We start from the raw sequence: 23,034 nt of genomic DNA on the forward strand, positions 1-23,034 counted from the left end.
CACCTACTGTTAGACTCTATACTCCTTATAACCTGATTATTCCATTGAAGACACAGTTGACAACTCAAAGAGCCAGGCTGGGGACCCATGTCTCTTAGCTTTAAAGGGTATGTTTTTCCTCCTCCACTTTCTCTTTCTCTCCTCTTTTTCCTCTACTACTTCTCAGATTCCTTCCTTTTCCTTCTAGTCTATCCAGATTTCAGGCCTACCTGTGCCCACATACCAGGAGTATCACCTATCCCTGTAGCTTCAAGATCATCTGTTCCCATGACCCTGTATCTGGTGGACTGAGAGGAATGCCAGCTACCCTTTCTTTGTAAGGCACAGAGCCCTGAGTAGGACACCAAGATGCACAGGGGCCTGGGAGCTGAGGACCTCTGAGAACTCTGAGTTACTGAAGACAATGCAGGCATTTCAGTGAAAAGGTCTCAGCCTTTCCAGGATGAATAAAGAATTTATTGGAGGTGCTGGTTTTAAAAATAGCATGTTTTGGGACGCCTGGGTGGCTCGGTTGGGCATCTAACTTCGGCTCAGGTCATGATCTCATGGTTCACGAGTTCGAGTCCTATGTCGGGCTCTGTGCTGACAGCTCAGAGCCTGGAGCCTGATTCAGATTCTGTGTCCCCCTCGCTTTCTGCCCCTCCCCTGCTCACACTCTCTCTCTCTCTCTCTCTCTCTCTCTCTCTCAATCAAAAATAAACATTTTTTTAAAATTTTTAATAAAAAAATAAAAATAGCATGTTTTGACTGAGCATGGGTGGCTCAGTCAGTAAAGTGTCTGACTTTGGCTCAGGTCATGATCTCACGGTTTGTGACTTCAGACCCCACGTCAGGTTCTGTTGTGGACAGCTTGGAGCCTGGAGCCTGCTTTGGATTCTGTGTCTCCCTCTGTTTGACCCTCCCCTGCTTGTACTCTGTCTCTCTCAAAAATAAATTAAAAAAAAAGAAACATTAAAAAAATAGCATGTTTGGAGAACTTGAATATTTTTAACAATAACAATTTCATATTGTGACCAAGGGAACTGAATAAATGAGTTCAATTAAGGTACTATGTGAGGGCAGTATCACTGCATTTCAACATACCTGTGTTCTAAATGTTAAAATTTTATCTTTGACAAATGAGCCAGGAATACTTAATGGGGAAAAGATAATCTCTTCAATAAATCATATTGAGAAATCTGGATATTCACATGAAAAAGAATGAAACTGGACTCCTGTATTACACCACTCACAAAAATTAACTGGAAATGGATTAGAGACTTAAACGTAAGACCTGAAACCATAAAATTCCTAAAAGAAAACATAGGGGGAAAGTTCCTTGTCATTGGTCTTGGCAATGACTTTTTAGATATGACACCAAAAGCACAGGCAACAAAGGCAAAAATAAACAAGTAAGACCACATCAAACTAAAAAACTTGTGTACAGCAAAGAAACAATCAACAAAATGAAAAGACAGCCTACACAATGGGAGAAAATATTTGCAAGCCATATATCTGATAAGGGGTTAATGTCTAAAGTGTGTAAGTAACTCATATAACTCAATAGCAAAAAGAAAATAAAAACAAAAAATCTGAGCAAATAATAACCCAATTTAAAAATGGACAAAAGATCTGAACAGGCATTTTTCCAAAGAAGTCATACAGATGGCCATGACAGCATCACTAATTATCAGGAAAATGCAAAACAAAACCAAAATGAGTAATCACCTCACACCTGTTGTAATGGCTATTACCAAAAAGACAAGAAGTAGCAAGTGTTGGTGGGGATGCGGAGAAAAGGAAACACTTGTTCACTGTTGTGGGAATGTAAATTGGTGTAGCCACTGTGGACAAAAGCATGGAGATTCCTCAAAAAATTAAAAATAGGGCTAATATAATATATATACTCTATATATACTGTATAAACCAACAATTCTACTTCTGGATATATACCTGAAGGAATGAAATCACTCTCTCAAAGAGATCTGCACCTCCATATTTATTGCAGCATTGTTTGCAATAGCCAAGATATGGAAACAATGTAAATGTCCACTGCTGGGTAAATAGACAAATAAATTGTGGTATATATTTACAATGAAAAGTTATTCAGTCATAAAAAAGAAGGAAATTCTGCCATTTATGATAATATGGTGAAACTAGAGATCCTATGCTAAGCGAAATAATTCAGACAAAGAAAGACAAATGCTACATGACCTCACTTAGGTGAAATCTATGTGGATTCACTATGTGGAATCTAAAAAAACAAAACTCCTAGAAACAGAATAGATTGGTGGTAGCCAGGGAGAGAAAATGAGTGAAGGTGGTCAGAGGGTGCCAACTTCCAATTATAAGATGAGTAAGTACTGGGGATGTAATATATACCATGGCGATTACAGTAAATAATACCGTATACTTGAAAGTTGCTGTGGAACCAGAAAAGAACCTGAATAGCTAAAGCAATCTTGAAAAAGAAAACCAAAGCAGGAGGCATTACAATCCCAGACTTTAAGATGTATTACAAAGCTATAATCATCAAGACAGTATGGTACTGGCACAAGAACAAACACTCAGATCAATGGAACAGAATAGAGAACCCAGAAATGGACCCACAAACATATGGCCAACTAATCTTTGACAAAGCAGGAAAGAATGTCCAATGGAATAAAGACAGTCTCTTCAGCAAGTGGTGCTGGAAAAACTGGACAGCGACATGCAGAAGAATGAACCTGGACCACTTTCTTACACTGTACACAAAAATAAACTCAAAATGGATGAAAGACCTCAATGTAAGACAGGAAGCCATCAAAATCCTCGAGGAGAAAGCAGGCAAAAACCTCTTTGCTCTTGCCTGCAGCAACTCTTACTCAACATATCTCCAGAGGCAAGGGAAACAAAAGCAAAAATGAACTACTGGGACCTCATCTGCACAGCAAAGGAAACAATCAGCAAAACTAAAAGGCAAGCAGCGGAATGGGAGAAGATATTTGCAAATGACATATCAGATAAAGGGTTAGTATCCAAAATCTATAAAGAACTTCTCAAACTCAACACCCAAGAAATGAACAATCCAGTGAAGAAATGGGCAAAAGACAAGAATAGACACTTCTCCAAGGAAGACATCCAGATGGCCAACTGACACATGAAAAAATGCTCAACATCACTCATCATTCTGGAAATACAAATCAAAACCACAATGAGATACCACCTCACACCTGTCAGAACGGCTAACATTAACCACTCAGGCAACAACAGATGTTGGCAGGGATGCAGAGAAAGAGGATCTCTTTTGTGCTGCTGGTGGGAATGCAAACTGGTGCAGCCACTCTGGAAAACAGTATGGAGGTTCCTCAAAAAACTAAAAATAGAACTACCCTATAACCCAGCAATTGCACTACTAGGTATTTATCCAAGGGATATGGGTGTGCTATTTTGAAGGGATGCATGCACCCCAATGTTTATAGCAGCACTATCAACAATAGCCAAAGTATGGAAAGAGCCCAAATGTCCATCGACGGATGAGTGGATAAAGAAAATGTGGTATATATATATATGGAGTTATACTCAGCACACAATGGAGTATTATTCAGCCATCAAAAGGAGTGAAATCTTGCCATTTGCAACTATGTAGATGGAACTAGAGCTAAGTAGATGTAGAGCTAAGTGAAATTAGTCAGAGAAAGACAAAACTCATATGACTTCACTCATATGAATACTTTAAGATAGAAAAAAGATGAACATAGGGAAAGGAAGCAAAAATAATATAAAAACAGGGAGGGGGACAAAAACATAAGAGACTTTTAAATATGGAGAACAAACAGAGGCTTACTGGAGGGTTTTTTTTGGGGGGGTGGGCTAAATGGGTAAGGGGCACTAAGGAATCTACTCCTGAAATCATTGTTGCACTATATGCTAACTAACTTGGATGTAAATTTAAAAAAATAAATAAAATTGTTAAGGGAGTAGATATTAAAAGTTCTTATCACATACAAAAAAAAATGTAACTAGGGGGCACCTGGGTGGCTCAGTCTGTTAAGCATGTGACTCTTGGCTTTGGTTCAGGTCATTCATGCTATCACAATTTCATGAGTTGGAACACCGAGCTGGGCAGAAGCACAGAGCCTGCTTGGGATTCTCTCTCCCTCTCTCTTGCCCCTCCTCTACTGTGATCTCTCTGTCTCTCTTAAAATAAATAAACAACAACAACAACAACAACAACAACAACAAAAGGAATGATGTAAGGTGATAGATGTATTAAATAACCTTATTGTGGTAATCATTTCATAATACATACATATATCAAATCATGTTGTATACCTTAAACTTCCACAATGTTTTATGTCAGTTATATCTCAGTAAATCTGGGGAAAAATCATTAAAACTCATTAAACTCACTTTTTATCATCTGACATCAGGGAGAACTTCCAAAGGCAAACTGGAATCATCAAGGAATCAGTAGTACAGGAGGTGTCAACTTTAGTCTAATTATTTCTTTCTGGAAGTCTTGAATTTCTCCATCTCCCTAGAAATTCTTAAAGAGCAGAGAAGCCAAAATGAAGTTAAAAATCATTGACAAAGAAACTAAACTGTAGTCAGAGTTACTCTGGGTTAACAAGGAATTGTGGGGTTGCTTATGTTTTCTGTCAGGCTCTGATTTGGCCCCAATGACAAAGAATTCCTAGAGAAATGAGGGAATCCATACAGGCAAGAATGAAACCACACACAGGTCATTTAGAGTTGACTGGTGTCAAAGAGGAGCCATGAGAGCAACTGAAGTTCAAAAGTGTTTTAATTTTTATGGCTATATTTGTGGTTTCCCTACTAGCTATCAAATTCTTAGAAAGCAGAGCAAACTAATAGTCCAAATGGGGTCTCAGAGAAATTATTCTTAATATATTGAGGTAAATGATGAGTCATCTGCAGCCTTGATTTTTTTCCTCCATTGAACAATTAATTCTTATGGAGAATTTAAACGAGGGCATGATGTGATTTAATGCAATTTTTTGTTAATTTTCCCTGTCATTCTTTGATTTTCCTTCATGGCCAGTATCGGCTCAAGTGGCCAGCATTAACTGTCCTAGAAAATTGGTTAAATAATGTTTGGTTGGATCATAGAAATTTTATTGAGGTTAATGAAAGTACATGTGGTTGGCCAGTTGAGGTAAAACATTTTTGCTTTGTTTTGTTGTTTGGTGCTTTGAGTTTCCAATTGGCCAAGAGTTTCATGAAATAAATTTATAAAATTCTTGTAAAGGTAAAATGTAATGGATTGATGAAAGCTCAATTAGACCCACTGTATTTTTGTGGGGATGTTAGGTAATTTGTAAAAATATGTAGATTGTAGGATTTGTAATATGGACAAGCCAGCTAACCTCTGAATCTCAATTTCCTATTCTGAAAAAAAGAGGAATTACTTATGATTTCTAAGATTTCTTCTAGAAAGAAAACCTTTGGAAAAGTAGTTCCTTATTTCTAGACTGAATTGTGTCTCTCCAAAATTCAGATGTTGAAGCTCTCAATGTCTATATTGAGAATAAGGAAGTAAATAAGATTAATTAAGGTCCTAGGGTATGACACTAATAGGATTAATGTCTTTATAAGAAGAGACACCAGAGAGCTCACTCTCTCTCTTTCTCTCCATCAGGTGAGGACACAGAGAGAAGCCATCTACAGGCCAGAGAGAGCTTTCACCAGAAACCCAACATGCTTGCATTCTGAGCTTGGACTTCCAGTCTCCAGAGCTGTGAAAAAATAAATTTTTGTTTCTTTGGAGAACCCTGACTAATATACCCACCAAAGCTTTCTAAGCATTAACTGAGCCCCAGTCACTAATTTTATAGAGGGAAATAGAGAGTCTGATCCACCCTAGACATAAAGTGCCACAACTAGTGATGGAATGGCCAAATGTTAATGGAATCCCATTTAAGGAACGTGAGCTGTTCTCTAAGGCCCAGAGACTAGGAAAGGAGAGACAGTTCTCTTTTTCTGCTTTAGTTAACAAGCTATATTAGATATGTGCCACAAATTTGATTATGATTCTAGGTTTCAGTCATGTGTTAGTAAAAAGGTAATATATTTTCCCTCAATGAGTAAATTTAAATATATGCACATTGAACAGTAAATTTCATTTGTGATGTTTGTGTTGGATACACTGATCCAGGTGTGCTAGCCTGGCATTATGCAATAGATACTTATGGCAAAAAACATTTACTGTTCACTGATTATCTCACTCCTGTTTCCAGGCTGCCTTCCAATTAGACAAGGCATGTAACTAGTTCCAGTCAATGAGTTGTAAGTAGAAATGACTATATCAAACCCTAGGCCAACACACAGAAAAAGGAATGTGAGCTCTCTATGCACTCTTTTCCCTAGTGGTAATAATGGAAGCCCTCTTGTTTCTCATATTACAGCCACAAGATGTTGATACTTGAGCCCTTCAGTAACTATGTGGAGCATAACTCCAATGGACCTTCAATGGACATGAAAAGTAGGCAAGAAGTATACATAGTTATATTAATCCATTGAGATTTGAAGGTTACATTGCTGCACCATAGCTCACCCCATCTTGATTAGATACAGCTGTGACTCACTGGGGATGGAGATACAAATCCCTGGAGTCACCTTTGGAAGTGAACCAAGGTTTTTAGAAACCAGGTTGGAGAAGCCATTTCATGCAGGACTGTTTAAATACTAATGATACCGGGGATGAGGTTACACAGCTTCCAGCTGGTTTTACCTAAATCACTGCTGGTCATCCTCAAGCAATTTTCTAGAATGGTGTATGAGAGAAATATAGCAAAGTTTCTTATATATCTTTTTAAGTCTGTGAGTAAGACTGGTGTACTCCATGTTAACTATTAAGGCCCAGTCACAGATATAATTATGAACATCACTATAGGCCATATTTTATGGAATAACAAGTCAATTGTAAATAAATTTTAACTGGCTATATTTGTTCTTATTCTCTGTCAGAGAAAATTGTCTGGGTCATAATGCCAAATTAGCACTTGAAGAAATATCTTGAGTAGATAGGACCCACCGTGAATAAACCTTTGGGAATGAGACAGATTTCAATGTTATCAGTGGCCCCAGATGAAAAGTTTAATGGAAGAGCGTTTTGACACCTTAGGATGCCAATACCTGGTATAAATCCTTGCTTTGGTAGCATTCTGGAGTCATGCACAGGATAGGTGGAACATGTCCAACCGGACTGAAAGTCTTGCTGGCTGATGGGTGCCCCCAGGCTGTAGCATCTCAACAGACAGGCTGTAAGAAATGGATATGCCAGGTAGGAACCAAAGCCAGGAGACAGAAAAGTTCTCTGGGAGTCATCAAACACTGCTCTGGGTAAGGATGCTTCTGGTTAAAAGCAAGATTTGAAAACTTGGTTTTTATCAGTTCCAAAGCTGCCACCAGCAATGAGGCAGTGGGAAGAGGCCTGAGAAAGCTGCTGAGGTTTGCATACCATAAGGGAGGGTGGTTCTGGAACTCTAAGCCACAATCTTGTTGAAAATGACAGCAGTAATGTGATGAGACTGATGGAGGATGAGGGTGGGGAAAAGATACCTGGAGAAATTGTCACTTGTAGAGTGTGGTAGAGGCTGCTTCAAGCCCTGGCATGAAATCTAGTGAGTAGGGTGGGCCTTACCACCAGTGAGGTAGCCCACTGCTATTGCCAGTTTACAGTAGTTACTCCCAAAACTCTAAATTCATGAAGATGTTGCTCATTAGATTTAGAATTTTAAATCACTAGCCACCCCTCTCAGTGGATTCCATTTAATGGATCACATGGGAATGCATGACATTCTTGAGAATGTCAGTTCTGAAATGAACGGCAAGTACACTAGAAAGTCTACCTCAGTCCATTTAAAACAGAGGCTAGGAATAGAGACCTGGGAGATACTTGTTTGTATTGTGGTAAAGGAGCATTAATAACAGCATAACAGAAAGTGATAAGACAAAGTTCAGAATAAGTCAGTTGATATGCCCTCAAAAGCTTATACCTGGAATATTGTACAGAATTATCTAAACTGTCTTAGGTAAAAGTTGGACAGATTGTTGGTGTTGGATATGGATCCTCTACAGTGGTCTGGAGGTATAATGGAGAGGGTTCATTGTGAAGGATTGTGCTCTAGTACCCTGAATAAAAGCAAAGAAGGAATAAACTTCTCAAATACAATTGCATAGTTGCATGATACTGTGTACTAGAGTAAAAAATATTGATGATAGTTTGGTACTGCTAAGTTGAGTAACTTTATTACAGAGAGTGCTGATGCAATTATAGTAGGACTTTCTTTCCTGAGGTAATAAGCTTTATGAGCTCATGCACATTTTCTAAGTTACAAAGTTCTGGTTGTACAGGAGATGTAGTAGCCAAGTGAAGCGGGCACTGTTGGCGCCTTACCCAATATCCCCTAGGCCCAGCTCTGAGTTCATCTGCAGCTGTGGTAAACAGTTTCTACCATGATAGCAGCTCCCCACCCAAGCGCCTGCCTCTCTGTCTGATGGCTCTCTGCAGCATCATAGGAGTTTGCTTAACCACACACAGGAGCAACTCAAAAGGCAGGGGAGTTAATTCCCCAGAAACAACTCCCAACAATAGTGAAAGGGAGAATGGTGAATTAATGCCCTAGCTTCCCAGCCTGCAGTAGAACAATTATGAGATGCCCTCCACACAATTTCTCAGAGATTGCTCAACACAACTGAGCCCTCATCTCCCACTGCAGTAATCTGCTAATTAATGTGTCCTGTCTTAGCCTTTCTATCTTCCTGTCTCATTTTCCCATCCCCTATATGTGATTCCTGGGATTACCTCTTAAAAAAACACCTGAAAAAAAAAAACAAAAACCTGGATCCATGTTCTTGCCTCAGGGTCTGTCCTCCAGAGAAATAGAACCAACAGTATAGACAGATTGATCTATATCTGTACCTAGATCTATATCCACATCTACATCTATATATAGATATTACAAAGAAGTGGTTCACACAATTAGAGAGACTGACACATTCAAAATCTGCAGAGCTAATGTGGGAGTTCAAATCTGAAGGCAGGCAGGCTGCTATAAAACCAGGAAGAGTCAATATGCCAGTTCAAAGGCTGTCAGGCAAGAGAATTCTCTCTTACTCTGGGATGGGTGAGCCTTTTATTCTATTTGGGCCTCTAATGGATTGAATGAGTCCCATTCACATTATGAAGGGCACATTGTTCTATGTAGTTAGGCTACTGGTTTAAATGTTAATTTCATCCCCAAACACCCTCACAGAAACACCAGAATAAGTTTGACCAAACATCTGGGCATTCCATGGTCCAGTCAAATTTATCCATAAAATAAACCATTATAAGGTCTGATTTGGGGGAAATCTTACCAAGGCAGCAAGCATAGCTCATCATTTTGGAGAACACTCCTCAATTTATAATGATAACGAAGCCTCTAAGGAGAATGTTTTGTAACAATCATCCACCTCAGGAACTGTACATTGCACTCTTTGACTGCTTGTCCACATTCCAACACATAAACTTATGGCCCCTATTAAGGAGGCACTCTAGCCCTCTGAGAAAACCAGACCTGGTGTTGCTGTCCATGAATTTGAAAGAGAAAGAGTCCAGGATGAAATAAAAGCTTTATTTGGCATGTGCACATTCAGTACACCCTGCCTGACATTTGCCCCGATCTTCAGGTACGTTTTGTCTTTCTCTGGAGCAGGCACTTAATTCCACTAATAGGGAGGTCCACGGGTTGCTTATTTCACCTACCCACACCACCCTTATCCTGCCCTTGGACAAGTCCCAAGTAGGTCCTCGGTTGGCGTCGCTGTCCGTGGTGCTGACTGAAAGTTCAGGCCTTCACGTTACACCTGTTTTCTACTCTTTGTGATGCCCACCGTGTTTTGGTTTTGTTTTTAATGCTCAAAATGATGATGCAGACTGAACGAGTGGATTTTTGAAGAATAAACTATAATTCAGGAATAAACATGAGATTTTTCCTGCTTGAGGTGTGTTACAGGATTTAGGGCTTGGGTTTTTGTGTCCCCATTCACATTGAAGAAACAATTTCTTGCTGCCCCATAATCCCAGAATGAGTTCTGGGATTTAGTGCAGTTGATGGAAAAGAGCAGAGTTAAAGAGAGAGAAACCAGGGCTGCAGCTTGTAGATTATTAACCATTAAAGAGGAGTCAATCTCTGGCTTGGAATTTTCCCCTTTCTGACCTACATACATTCCATCAGAAAGTCCTATGACTTCTGTCTTCTAAATATTTCTCTTGGATTAGTTTACTTCATCTGACCTCTGCAACTTCTTTGACAACAATGATCATTATCACAACCGCCATTACCACCCTCACTCTAGCAGTTCTAATTAGTATCATTGGTAATTGTTGGGATCATCCCTTTAGGATAAAATTTTTAAAGTAGAATAAGTCAAAGTATAGATATATTGTTTAAGTGTACCAATTTGCATTCTCATAAACGTTGTATAAGTGTGCAAGAGCCATTTTTACAAGGGTGGCAAAAACTCTAAGAGGCATTTACTTAAAAAATTAGTGCATTTATTGTATGTAAACTATATGTCAATAAAAAGACTAAAAGAAATACAAGAAAGAAAGAAAGAAAGAAAGAAAGAAAGAAAGAAAGAAAAGAAAAGAAAAGAAAAGAAAAGAAAAGAAAAGAAAAGAAAAGAAAGGCTAACAGAGTACTTATCATGTGCCATGTCTGGGATAAGTGTATGTAGCACTTTAAAAAAACTTTTGAGGGCGCTTGCGTGGCTCAGTCAGTTAAGCGGCCAACTTTTGATCTCAGCTCAGGTCTTGATCTCAAGTGCCGAACCTGAGATCACGAATTCACCACCCAAGTCGGGGTTTTATTAAGCCCAGCGTTGGGCTCCAAGTTGGGCGAGAAGCCTACTTAAAAATCAATCAATCAAACTTTTGAGATAGGTTCTGTTTTACAGGTGGGATGTTGAGACTCAGTTCCAGAAACTTGTCAAGTTGAAACAAGAATCTCAGAGAGGGTCAGGGAAGCTTCCTGAGACCACACAGCAAGTGGCACAGCAAGAACTAAAGCCGATGCTGTCTTCTTCACCTCTCGCAGCGGAGAGGCTTCCTTCCCTGCACCCCAGGAGAAGTGCAAAGGGTGTCTGAAAGAGCAGGAGACGAGCAAGGAGGAAGGGGAAGATTTATAAGGCAGCAGGCTGCAGCTGCAAGAGGGTTAGGAAGGGGGGCTTCCGGGGCTGCAGGGTCGCCAAAGCGGGTGTGATGCAATCACGCCAGCCCCTGCGTCAAAGGGCGGCTCCAAGGATGGGGGGACTGCGGTAGAGCTGTTCCCGACTGCCGCACACCTTGCCCCGGCCTCCCACTGTGGCCAGCCTACCTAGCCAGCAACCGCTGCTAGCAATCTTTGTCCCACGCCAGGACCACCATCCAGAACCACCGGTGACCCCTGACAACGGCTCCAAGCCACTGGTAACCCCTAACAACCACCGCCAGTTATCTGCGACACCTTACAATCCCTGCTAGCCACCCGGGGGCCCGGGGAGCGCCATGAAGTCTGCCTCAAGTTCCCGCGGCGGTGGGTCCGGTGGGCGTGGTGGTGGCGGCTGGGGTGGTGGCTGGGGCGGGGGTCGAGGCGGAGGAGGCAAAGGAGGAGGAGGGGATGGCGGCCCCGGAGGCAAAGGCGGTTTCGGGGCGCGGTCGCGTGGCTTCGGGGGCGGAGGCCGGGGGCGGGGGCGCGGAGGCGGGGACAGCAGGGACCGTGGTGGCAGCGGGCAGCGGCGTGGCGGCGTGGCCAGGAGCAAAAACCGCCGGCGGAAGGGCGCCAATGCCGTGACGGTGGAGCCACACAGGCATGAGGGTGTCTTCATCTACCGCGGAGCGGAGGACGCGCTGGTAACGCTGAATATGGTGCCGGGCCACTCGGTGTACGGCGAACGGCGCATCACAGTGACTGAGGGCGGCGTGAAGCAGGAATACCGCACATGGAACCCCTTCCGCTCCAAGCTGGCAGCCGCAATCCTGGGCGGGGTCGACCAGATCCACATCAAGCCCAAGTCCAAAGTGCTGTACCTGGGTGCTGCCTCGGGGACCACGGTGTCTCACGTCTCTGACATCATCGGCCCCGATGGCCTTGTGTATGCGGTTGAGTTCTCCCACCGCGCTGGCCGCGATCTGGTTAATGTGGCCAAGCAGCGAACCAACATCATCCCAGTTCTCGAAGATGCCCGGCACCCACTCAAGTACCGCATGCTCATAGGAATGGTGGATGTGATCTTTGCCGATGTGGCCCAGCCTGACCAGTCCCGCATAGTGGCTCTGAATGCCCACACCTTCCTGCGCAACGGGGGCCACTTCCTTATTTCCATTAAGGCCAATTGCATTGACTCCACTGCATCTGCTGAGGCGGTGTTTGCTTCAGAGGTGAGGAAGTTGCAGCAGGAGAACTTAAAGCCTCAAGAGCAACTGACCCTGGAGCCCTATGAGAGGGACCACGCTGTAGTCGTCGGGGTCTACCGGCCCCTTCCCAAGGGCAGCAGCAAGTAGCACTCAGCAAGGGCTGTCCTTGAGATCTCCCCAAGACTGTGCTGTGTTCAGTATATGTGTTTTCTTTGTGTGTTGTTTTTCTTTCTTCTATTAAATGGTCTAAAGAAACAGTACCCAGGTGTATCAGGAGGTCAGACGGTTTTGCTGCAGTAACAATCAATCCCCAAATCCCCAAAAAGCTGAAGTAGCTCTTGATAGGAACCCATCAAGGGACAGCATGGGAGCTGTGCTTACTCTAATCACCTAGGGCCCTGCAGGCCCCTCAGCTTCTCTTCACACATGCTTTCTCATCACAGGGGCAGGGAGTAGAGAGCTGGGGAATTGCTATTAAGCCTGTAAAGTCCTCATTGGAATTGAGGGGGCACTTCGGTTTACATTGGCAAAGTTACACAATCAAGCCTTACTCCAGGGAGTGGCACTGGATATTGATGGAAAATAGTATAGTGTAACACACTTAATTTGTCTGACTCGAAGCCAAAGTTCCAGTACAATATATATTTAGTACTTTACTCCTCAACTAAGACCATTTGCATTCCCTATAGGGTTCATTAACTCATCATACCAGCTCTGAGATGGCTTTGTTAAACATTTTCCTTTTGCATGGAAAACAACAGAGCTTCTGAAGGTACATTAGTTGCCCAAGTTTGTATAACTAGTTAGGAGATAGAATCTAAATCCTAATGTTTGGGCTCTAAATTCACTGCTATTTCCTCTATGCCAGTGGGATCTTAACTCTCCTCTGCATGGCCCACACTGGACAGATCGCAAGTCCCAACATGTGGACACACACAGAACGGAGTTCTGTGGTTTCATTGTATTCTTTCTTCCACTTCCCTGTGTTACCTTTAGATTTCAAAAGAGCAAAACAGGGCAGGGAGGTAGGAGATGGATCTACTTCACAGAGTGTTCCTACTGCGAGGCATAATATGCCCAAAGTGGTATCAACAAGTGTCTGAGAAACAACCATATAAAGGACTTCAGAAAGTACCTGTCTCTGAAAGCCATTTCCTACAGATCTTGAGTTGCTGGACTCATTACATTCAATTCTGGCTCTCTAAACTAGCCCAAAGGGAGTGGGAGAATAAGCAATCCCAGGAGAGCTGGGAATGTTCCAAAACCAGTCCTTTAAAAGACATTTTATTTATTCATTTACTCATACATTAAAGAAAATCCCCATTGCCAATTGCCAAGGTCATTGATATTGAGTCTGGGAATTATTACTCAGGAATGCATTATTAGGAGAATGGTTCTGCCTTCCTAAAGATGTGCTGGGGCAGAGACTGAAGTTAGTCTGCATTTTCTGAGAGGATATTTCCTGAACAAAATGAGATAAATTAGATTTTTAAAAAGGCATCCATCCATCCCTCCTCGCCTCCCTTCATTCCCCCACCACATGCACACCAAAGCTATACTGCAAGCCAAGAGCTACAGTTCAGATTTGTTGTCCGGAGTGACACAGGTGAAATAGGGTGAATGGAATAAATGTCTACAAAAACCCAACTAGTCATTTCCAAAAAAGAATGTGAAATCTTCATTACAATCCTGAAAGGCAAGGATTGTTTTTCCCATTTAGTGAGAAAACTACAGTTCAGAGAGATGACATGGCTTGCTTAAGTTCTTCCCATAGGGCTTTCAGCCATAAATCAAATACACAGGAACCTGACTCAGAAATCTGTAGCCCTTCCATGGAAATCTATGCTGGCTCTTTTGCTTTGAAAAGCCCTCTTTTCAGTCCTAGGCTTATCAATTTGATGCTGGGATGAACCCCTGAGGCTGGGGATAGACTTGCAAGAAACTTCCAGAGCATTACAGGATCCAGCCTCTGTCAAAGTGAGCTCAGCCTCAAGAAGATACACTTGGTTCTTCTTTACAGGGTGTCTGTTCCCCAGGGTGGGAGACAGAACAAGGAAAACTCAGCCTCTTTCCTTGGCAGGAGAACCCTCACATGCATACACAGGGACAATTTATACTTCATGTCTGAACCTGCTTGAGATGAGACTATCAATGGAGAAATGGCATGAAAACAGCCTCCTAAAGATTGTCTCTGAGTTGCAGATGCGTTCCTGGGCCAATGGAACAACATGGTAAGTACCAAGAGAAATATGGGAATTAGAACTAAGGGAAAATAGGAAGGAAGCTAGAACCTGATTTGGAGAATAAAGGCAGGGAAAAGTATGGGACTATAACTCCAGGGGGCAGTGAGGCCCAGGAAATGGGCAGCAGTGAATGCTCAGGGTCACCTGAGATGCTCAGGGCCAAGAATGTTTGAGTTCCCAGAAGGTATTAAACTGTGATTTCTAGGTGTCTTAGACTGCTTGGGCCATCATTGCAAAATACCACAGTCTGGATGCCTAATTTTCTCACGTGTCTGGTGGCTGGAAGTCCAAGGGCAGGGTGCCAGCACAGTTGGTTTCCAGTGACCCTCTCCCCTTCACTTGTTGATGGCTGCCATCTCCCTGTGTCCTTACATGGCCTTTCTCTGTATGCATGGTAGGGGGCAGAAGGGGAGAGGAGAAGGGGATAGGGAAAGCTATCTTTTGTGTCTCTTCCTCTTTTTTTTTTCAATTTTTAATGTTTTATTTATTTTTGAGAGAGACAGAGACAGAATGCAAGCAGGGGAGGGGCAGAGAGAGAGAGAGAGAGAAAGAGAGAGAGAGAGAGAGAGAGAGACAAAGAATCTGAAGCAGGTTCTGAGCTGTCAGCATACAGCCTGACACGGGGCTTGAACCCACAAACCATGAGATCATGACCTGAGCCAAAGTCGGACTCTCAACCTACTGAGCCACCCAGGTGCCCCTCTTCCTTTTCTTATAAGGACACCAGTCCTATCAAATTAGGGCCCCACCTTAATGACCTCATTTAACCTTAATTACCTCTTAAAGGCCCCATCTCCAAATACAGTCACATTGAGGGTTAAGGCTTCAACACTTGAATTTAGAGGAACACAGCTCAGCCTATAACACTAGGGAGGGACAGGAATCTTCAGCTAAAATGCCTCTCTTACTGGCTTGTGAAGATTGACTGAGGAAACCCACGTGCAATGCGAAATACCTGCACAGAGCTCTGCATGTTGTTCCTCCCTCCCAGCTTTCCTCTTATTGGCAATATAAGATGACAAGTTAGCTGAGAATTAGGAATTAGCATAAAAGCCAAAGGTTGCATTGGAATAGGGGTTGGCAAACTTAGTAGGGTTTCAGTTGGGCCCGATATTCAAGCTGAAAGCTGGATAGAAGTTGTTGCTGAGTTTCAGAGAATCAACGGCCTAGCAAGAGCCACAGCAGAGCCTGGCCCAAGCATTTAGTGCATGGCCTCCTGCAGTCACCTCTGCAGCAGGTGCATGAAGGTAAAAAGCTGATACTTGAGGATCAGGAGTGATGATCTCTGTGCCAAAGTAAGTCAGCACAAGCTGGTGCGGGGGAGCGGAGAACACACAGATCCAATTTCACCTACCCTCATCATCACCATGATGTCTGTCAGCCTCCCCCTGCCCAGATGCCTTCTGGGATAAAGGGAGGAAGAATAGAGAGGGTGAAGACCTGTGAGAACGGACCTTTATCCAAAAAAGACTGTTTTAAACTGGAAGAAACCAACTTCCTTTAAATTGGCAGTTTCCTCCTGAGCTGCAATCCTACTACAAAGCAAGATGCACATCTGAGCTGCAGTGAGTATGTTTGGATTCTGCTTCACTCGTATTTTTCAAGCACTTATGAGGTCTCAGGCATGGAGCTAAGCATTATTTGATTTTAAAAATATTATTTTACATCTCATTATGAGAAAAAATGTACCAGAAAAATACTGAAATGTAAATGTTCAGCTTAATGAATTGCTATAAAATGAACAGTGCTGTTGGAGCTACTTCTAATATTTGTGTGGTCTGGATAAAGAGAATATATGAAAGCCCCTGCCTGGCCCATGGCCTGCCCTTCCTCTTTCCACCCCTCATCTCCTGCATACCCTGAAAGGCCTCATGCACATGTCTGTAGTATCCCAGCCTTCAAATCCAAGTTCTGTCCCCATGCCCTTTAAATAGCCTTCTTTAAGGCACTCTATGGGACTAGAGTTGCAAACTGGAAGTGTTATCTCCCAGGAGAACTGGCCTGGGGAATACAATAGAAGCAGGTCCAGGCTGCCCAGGCTGGGTTCTGGTGTCTGATCCACGATCTAGAAGATGGGGACATGGGCTCCTGGGGTGCATGGCACTTGTTTCCTATGGCCTCCTTGCCCTGTGGGACAAGGTGCTGACAGAGGAAGGCCAGAGCAAAGTCCTGTAAAGTATGGGGCCCAGAGAAGGTGTTCTCATTGCTTATGTCTTAGAGTGGCCCCTTTGTCTCTCTACCCACACAAATGTCAACATTCCTTCTTAAGGAGGCAAATCTAACTCTTTGAAGTAGTCTTCCAGGCCTTTGGGCCCAGAGGAAATCCCTCTTCTGAAAGCTCTTGATTCATGTTCTGAGACAATATCTAACTATGCACATACTATGTGTCAGGTGCTTCAAGACAACTTGTTTAACTTAACCACCCCCTTGGAGGCAAGGGTTATTGCCCCCATATGACAGATCAGGAAACTGAGGCTCAGGAAAGTGATATGAATCACCCAATGTGGTTTGGTTAGAAAGTGGGAGATCTGGGATGTTCTAGAACAGGATTATGTTGTTTCTTTAAGTTAGTGAAATTAAAATCAAATACTCTAGGGAAAGACTTGGCTTCGGTGTTTTATTTTTTTAATCAGTCCCCCAGGTGATTCTAATGTGCACCTAGGGCTGATACCCACTATTTAAAATCCCATACCATTCTTGTCTTTGATTGGGAAAGGCAAATTTAGGACAGTATTTTGAATAACTGAAAGACAAACTGAACTTTTCTCCAGTACCTGCTGGTACTTGGGGCCTCTATGACAGGCCAGGATATTCCCTAAGATTCCAAAGATGAGGAGGATTAAAGTGTATGCTTGAAAACAAAGTTAGCGATGTTGCTGTCCATTTCGGCCCTGAGGGCTGCATGCAGATCATGTTTGTCAAAAGTTCAGCTGAGCTGGGAGAGCACTGAGCTGTCAGGTGTCAGAATTAAGTTTTAATTACTGCCATGGAATGAGCAAGAACCTAAAACTAGAGAAAGTGCTGACTCCCCTATTCCATCCGCCCTGCTTGAGGGTCAGGGAGATAAGAGCTCCATGATGGGGGTGGGCAGTCATCTCACACTTTCCAGCATCTGGAACAAAAGGCTTCAGCAATTTTACGGACCCTAAGGTAGGTGGTGGCGGGGATGATGGGAAAGGCTAGGACTGGAGAAGTTCTGAGTACTAAGTCAGAGAGGGGAAAAGCGTCTTCAATTTTTCCTGCTGCCTCCAGAAGGTGGCAGAGGTGCCTGAAGGAGATCTCTAAGGCTTCAGATAGAGACCTATATATGGAGGGGACGGGGTAGAAGTGTAAATTTACCTGCCGGGGGCCCAGAGTCCTTCAGAGACCTCATGTGCAGGCTGTGCACCAAATCTGGCATGGAGAGGCGGCTTCCCCCTGTGCACCCCCCGGCACCCTATCTGCCGAGTAAAGCCTTTGTGATCACCTCTGATCAGACATGAGAGATTACACATCTATATTTAATCAGGGGCCAGACTCTGTGATGTTTATTTCCTTATCCAGACTCTAAGTAGTACTCAATACTTAAGTTGTCTTGTATGGGCTTTTCTGGCTCTTGAGCAAAAACATTTATAGATTTCTTTCCAAAATGTTGCCTTTGCATTTTCCTTCTATTTCTCATGCTTGCCATTCCCACTCCCTGGTGGCCACCAAGTCTCCAATCAGATATGGCTCTATGTCCACTGTCCATTAAACACTTTTCCACCTACTGCCTCCAGCCAAACCTCTGCCTGGAGGACCTGGTTGCCTGAAAACATCACACAAGAATTCTGAATTCTGGGGAGCCTCTGATTTATAGCTGGTCAGTCAGAAGCACAGGTAATAACCAGGGCTTACTGTTGGCATCTGACGTTGGGAGTGTGGAATCTTGGGGGACTGAGCCCTCAGCCTGTGGGATCTGAGGCTATCTCCAGGTAGGGAATGTCAGAGTTCAGTTGAATTGTAGGACAGCTAGATGGTGTTGGAGAATTGGTGGTGGTATGGGGGGAAAATTGTCTCCACATTTTGGAATTGGGGCACAGAACCGACTTAGGAGGTGGGGACTTTGAAAAGTGATTAGGTCATGAAGGCAGAGTCCTCTCCAATGGGATCCGTGCCTTACAAAAGAGGCCCCCAGAGGAACCTGGGTGGCTCAGTCGGTTGAGCATCTGACTTCGGCTCAGGTTATGATCTCCCGGTTTGTGAGTTCGAGCCCCGCGTTTGGCTCTATGTTGACATCTCAGAGCCTGGAGCCTGCTTCGGATTCTGTGTCTCCCTCTCTCTCTGCCCCTCCTGCACTCATGCTCTGTCTCTCTCTCTCTCTCTCTCAATAACATAATAAGTGTTAAAAAAATTTAAAAAAAAGAGGCCCCAACAGGTCTCTTCCCCTTCTGCCACATGAGGGCACAGCAAGAAGCTGGCACTGTACAAGCTGGAAGAGCACCTTTACCAGAATCCAACCATGCTGGCTCCCTGACCTCAGACTTCAGACTCCAGCACTGCGAGGAGTAGGTTCCTGTTGTCTATAAACTACCTTGTCTGTGGTGTTTTGTTACAGTAGCCTAAATGACTAAAACGGCATCTGGCATTCAAAGCCCTCCAGGGGCCAACTTCTGACAACTTCAATCTTGTTTCATACTGCTTTGAACTTTGTTTCAGAACCTCTAAATTGCCTGTATGGCCTTGTGTTTCATACTTGTGGGCCTTGCTCATGATCATTTCTTCCTGTAGTTTCTTCTCCACATCCCCTATTTGACTTACTCCTTCCTCATGCTTTCAAGACTTGGCTCAGACATGTCCTGTAGGTAGTCTTCCCTGTCCCCTCTTCCCATGTCTCCTGTTTCTTCTATCTGTCCTCTCCTCTGCTTAGGCTAGAATAGGGGCTCCCGGGTGGCTCCATTGGTTAAATGATTGACTCTTGATTTCGGCTCAGGCCATGATCTCATGGGTCTTGAGTTTGAGCCCTTCATCGGGCTCTGTGCTGACAGCGCAGAACCTGCTTGGGATTCTCTCTCTCTCCCTCTCTTTCTGCCCTTCCTGTGTCTTTCTCTCTCTCAAATAAATAACTTAAAAAAAAATGCTAGAATAACCCTGTTGTTCTGCATTTCTTTTGGTCAGAGAACTTACTACATCTTGTTAAAATTGTTGTTTATGGTAAAAAAAAAAAATTCTGGCTACATGCAGCAGCCATTGTGTGTGGCAGAGTGCTCTATCTCTGCCAAACAAGAAGGCTTTCAGAAACACTGGACAAAAAAAGCTGAGGGGGAAACCAGAAGTTGTTTTTATGGAAAACAGTATCTTTCTCTTCTCCATGCTGAGCTTGGAGACTGCTTGAGATTCTTTCCTTCTCCGCCTCCCTCTCTTTCTCTCCTCCTCTGCCCCTCCCCTACTTGTGCAACCTTTCTTTCTCTCTCTCAAAAAAAAAAGGTAGATCCAGCCCCCATGAACCCCATGAAGGCCCCCAACACTCTGATCCACCATCTTTTACCACTCCTTCAACTCCCTGCTTCCTTACCTGGCTAAGATCTCATGGTCCACTATAGTTACTTCCTTGCTGAATTCCTTGTCCAATTCTTTCCTGAACCCATCTGTTTCTTGGAGTACATGATCAAATGGAAACAAAGCTGCCAATATATGCTACTAACACTCTTTTTCGACTTCTCTTAAGGCCCCAAGTTCACTGGCACATTTCCTACCTTCCAAGTTATCAGGTGACCAAAGCTTCACTTCTTCATAACATGAATCACCATCCTTTTGTCCCTTCATAGTGGTTTCTTCATCACCTGCCACTGGCCCCTAAACCAGTGCCACGTATTTTAGGTTTTTGGTATTCAGTGGCATTCCTATTTGATCCAATTTCTGTATCAGTTGGGATAGATATATCAAATGGATCATGCTATGGTAACCAATGCCCAAGTCTATGCCTAAATGAACAGTTTATTTTCTCCCTTACACCACAGCACCTTCATTATTTGGTGGGTGAATGAGGAGACAGGACCTCTGTTAATTTTCATCACTTAGAGATCAAGCTGTCAGAGCAGCCACTATCTTGAATGCTGCTGGTTGTCAAACTAAAGGGAAAAGATGATTCTGAAAGCTCTCAGGTGATTAAGTGATCTAGCTGAGAAGTAGTGCATATCATTTCCAATCACAATTCACTCAACAAGTTGGCCAGGACTAGTCATATGAACGTATCCAATCAAAAAGGAGCTGGGAAGTACAATCCCACTATGTGTCTGAAAGATGAAATAGTAAAAATTTCTGCTGAACAACATTAATGAGAGCCACAAGAAGGTACAATTATTAGCCTCATCTTGCATGTGGTGAAGTACACAGAGTTGAGAAATCTGCCTGACATCATGTGTCTAGTAAGTCAGAGCAGGATTAAACCCATGCTCCAAAATACTAGCTTTTAACCAGTACTCTATACTGCCTCTCAAGTCATCAGCAAATACCTAGCTTTTATCTTCTTGTTATCATCATGTAATAACATCACATAATTTAATTGTGATGCGCTCAGAGAATGTGGTCTTATTTTTTGAAATTTATTGAGACTTACTCTATGGTCTTGTATATGATCAATGTTTACAAATGTTCTATGTATGCTTGAAAAGAATGTGTATTCTTTTACAGCTGGATGCATAATTCAGTGTGTGGCCTTACTGATTTTTTGTTTACCTGAGCTGTCAATGATTGAAAGAGGTGTTGAAATGTCCAACTGTGATGGCGGTTTTATGCCTTAACATTTCATCAATTTTAGCTTTATTTTGTGGATATTTTATTGGTTGCATATATATATTTAATAGTTATGTCTTCTGATTAGTAATGATTATGTAATGGCCCTATTCCTAATGATGGCCTTTGTCTTCACGTTTATTTTCTTGCCTGAATATCACTGCATAAGCTTTTTGTAAATGTTTGCCTGATCTATTAATGATTACCTGATATGTTTTTATTGTATTTATTTCAAAATTGAAGTACAGTTGACATACAATATCATATTAATTTCAGGTATACAGCATAATGACTCTCTTTCTCTCTACATACATAAATACACACACACATTACAAAATGCTCACCATCATAAGTGTAGTTGCTATATGTCACCATACAAATTTGTTAAAATATTGACTATATTCCCTATGCCATGCTTTATATTACTATGACTTATTTTTTTAATTTTTTATTTTTTAAAATTTACATCCAGATTAGTTAGCATATAGTGAAACAATGATTTCATTGTTCCTTAATGCCCCTTACCCATTTAGCCCATCACCCCTCCCACAACCCCTCCGTAACCCTCAGTTTGTTCTCCATATGAGTGTCTTCTGTTTTGTCCCCCTCCCTGTTTTTATATTCTTTTTGTTTCCCTTCCCCTATGTTCATCTGTTTTGTCTCTTAAAGTCCTCATATGAGTGAAGTCATATGATTTTTGTCTTTCACTGACTAATTTCACTTAGCTTAATACCCTCCAGTTCCATCCACGTAGTTGCAAATAGCAAGATTTCATTCTTTTTGATTGCCAAGTAATACTCCATTGTGTGTACATATACACCACATCTTCTTTATCCATTCATCCATCGAGGGACATTTGGGTTCTTTCCATACTTTGGCTATTGTTGGTAGTGCTGCTATAAACATTGGGGTGCATATGTCTCTTCAAAACAGCACACCTGTATCCCATGGATAAATGCCTAGCAGTGCAATTGCTGGGTCATAGGGTAGTTCTATTTTTAGTTTTTGTGGAACCTCCATACTGTTTTCCAGAGTGGCTGCACCAGCTTGCATTCCCACCAACAATGCAAAAGCGATCCTCTTTCTCCGCATCCTCGCCAGCATCTGTTGTTGCCTGAGTGGTTAATGTTAGCCATTCTGACAGGTGTGAGGTGCTATCTCATTGTGGTTTTGATTCGTATGTACCTGATGATGAGTGATGTTGAGCATTTTTTCATGTATCAGTTGACCATCTGGATGTCTTCCTTGGAGAAGTGTCTATTCATGTCTTTTGCCGATTTCTTCACTGGATTATTTGTTTTTTGGGTGTTGAGTTTGAGAAGTTCTTTATAGATTTTGGATACTAACCCTTTATCTGATATGTCATTTGCAAATATCTTCTCCCATTCTGCTGCTTGCCTTTTAGTTTTGCTGATTGTTTCCTTTGCTGTGCAGAAGCTTTTTATTTTGATGAGGTCCCAGTAGTTCATTTTTTGCTTTTGTTTCCCTTGCCTCTGGAGACGTGTTGAGTAAGAAGTTGCTGCAGGCAAGAGCAAAGAGGTTTTTGCCTGCTTTCTCCTTGAGGATTTTGATGGATTCCTGTCTTACATTGAGGTCTTTCATCCATTTTGAGTTTATTTTTGTGTATGGTGTAAGAAAGTGGTCCAGGTTCATTCTTCTGCATGTCGCTGTCCAGTT

The 23,034-nt window shown here is 42.6% G+C and overlaps 1 protein-coding gene across 1 annotated transcript; it reads left to right on the top strand.

The window, feature by feature from the left end:
• The first annotated feature begins 11,191 nt into the window (after positions 1-11,191).
• FBLL1 (fibrillarin like rRNA 2'-O-methyltransferase 1) lies at positions 11,192-13,305 on the top strand. Its single transcript, XM_060634983.3, has one exon. It carries the CDS (start codon positions 11,513-11,515, stop codon positions 12,506-12,508), a length of 996 nt encoding a protein of 331 aa, XP_060490966.1. The 5' UTR covers positions 11,192-11,512; the 3' UTR covers positions 12,509-13,305.
• The last annotated feature ends 9,729 nt before the right edge of the window (positions 13,306-23,034 follow it).

This window comes from Panthera onca, chromosome A1 (assembly GCF_046562875.1).
Source record: "Panthera onca isolate mPanOnc1 chromosome A1, mPanOnc1 haplotype 2, whole genome shotgun sequence".
Classification (NCBI taxonomy): Eukaryota; Metazoa; Chordata; class Mammalia; order Carnivora; family Felidae; genus Panthera; species Panthera onca.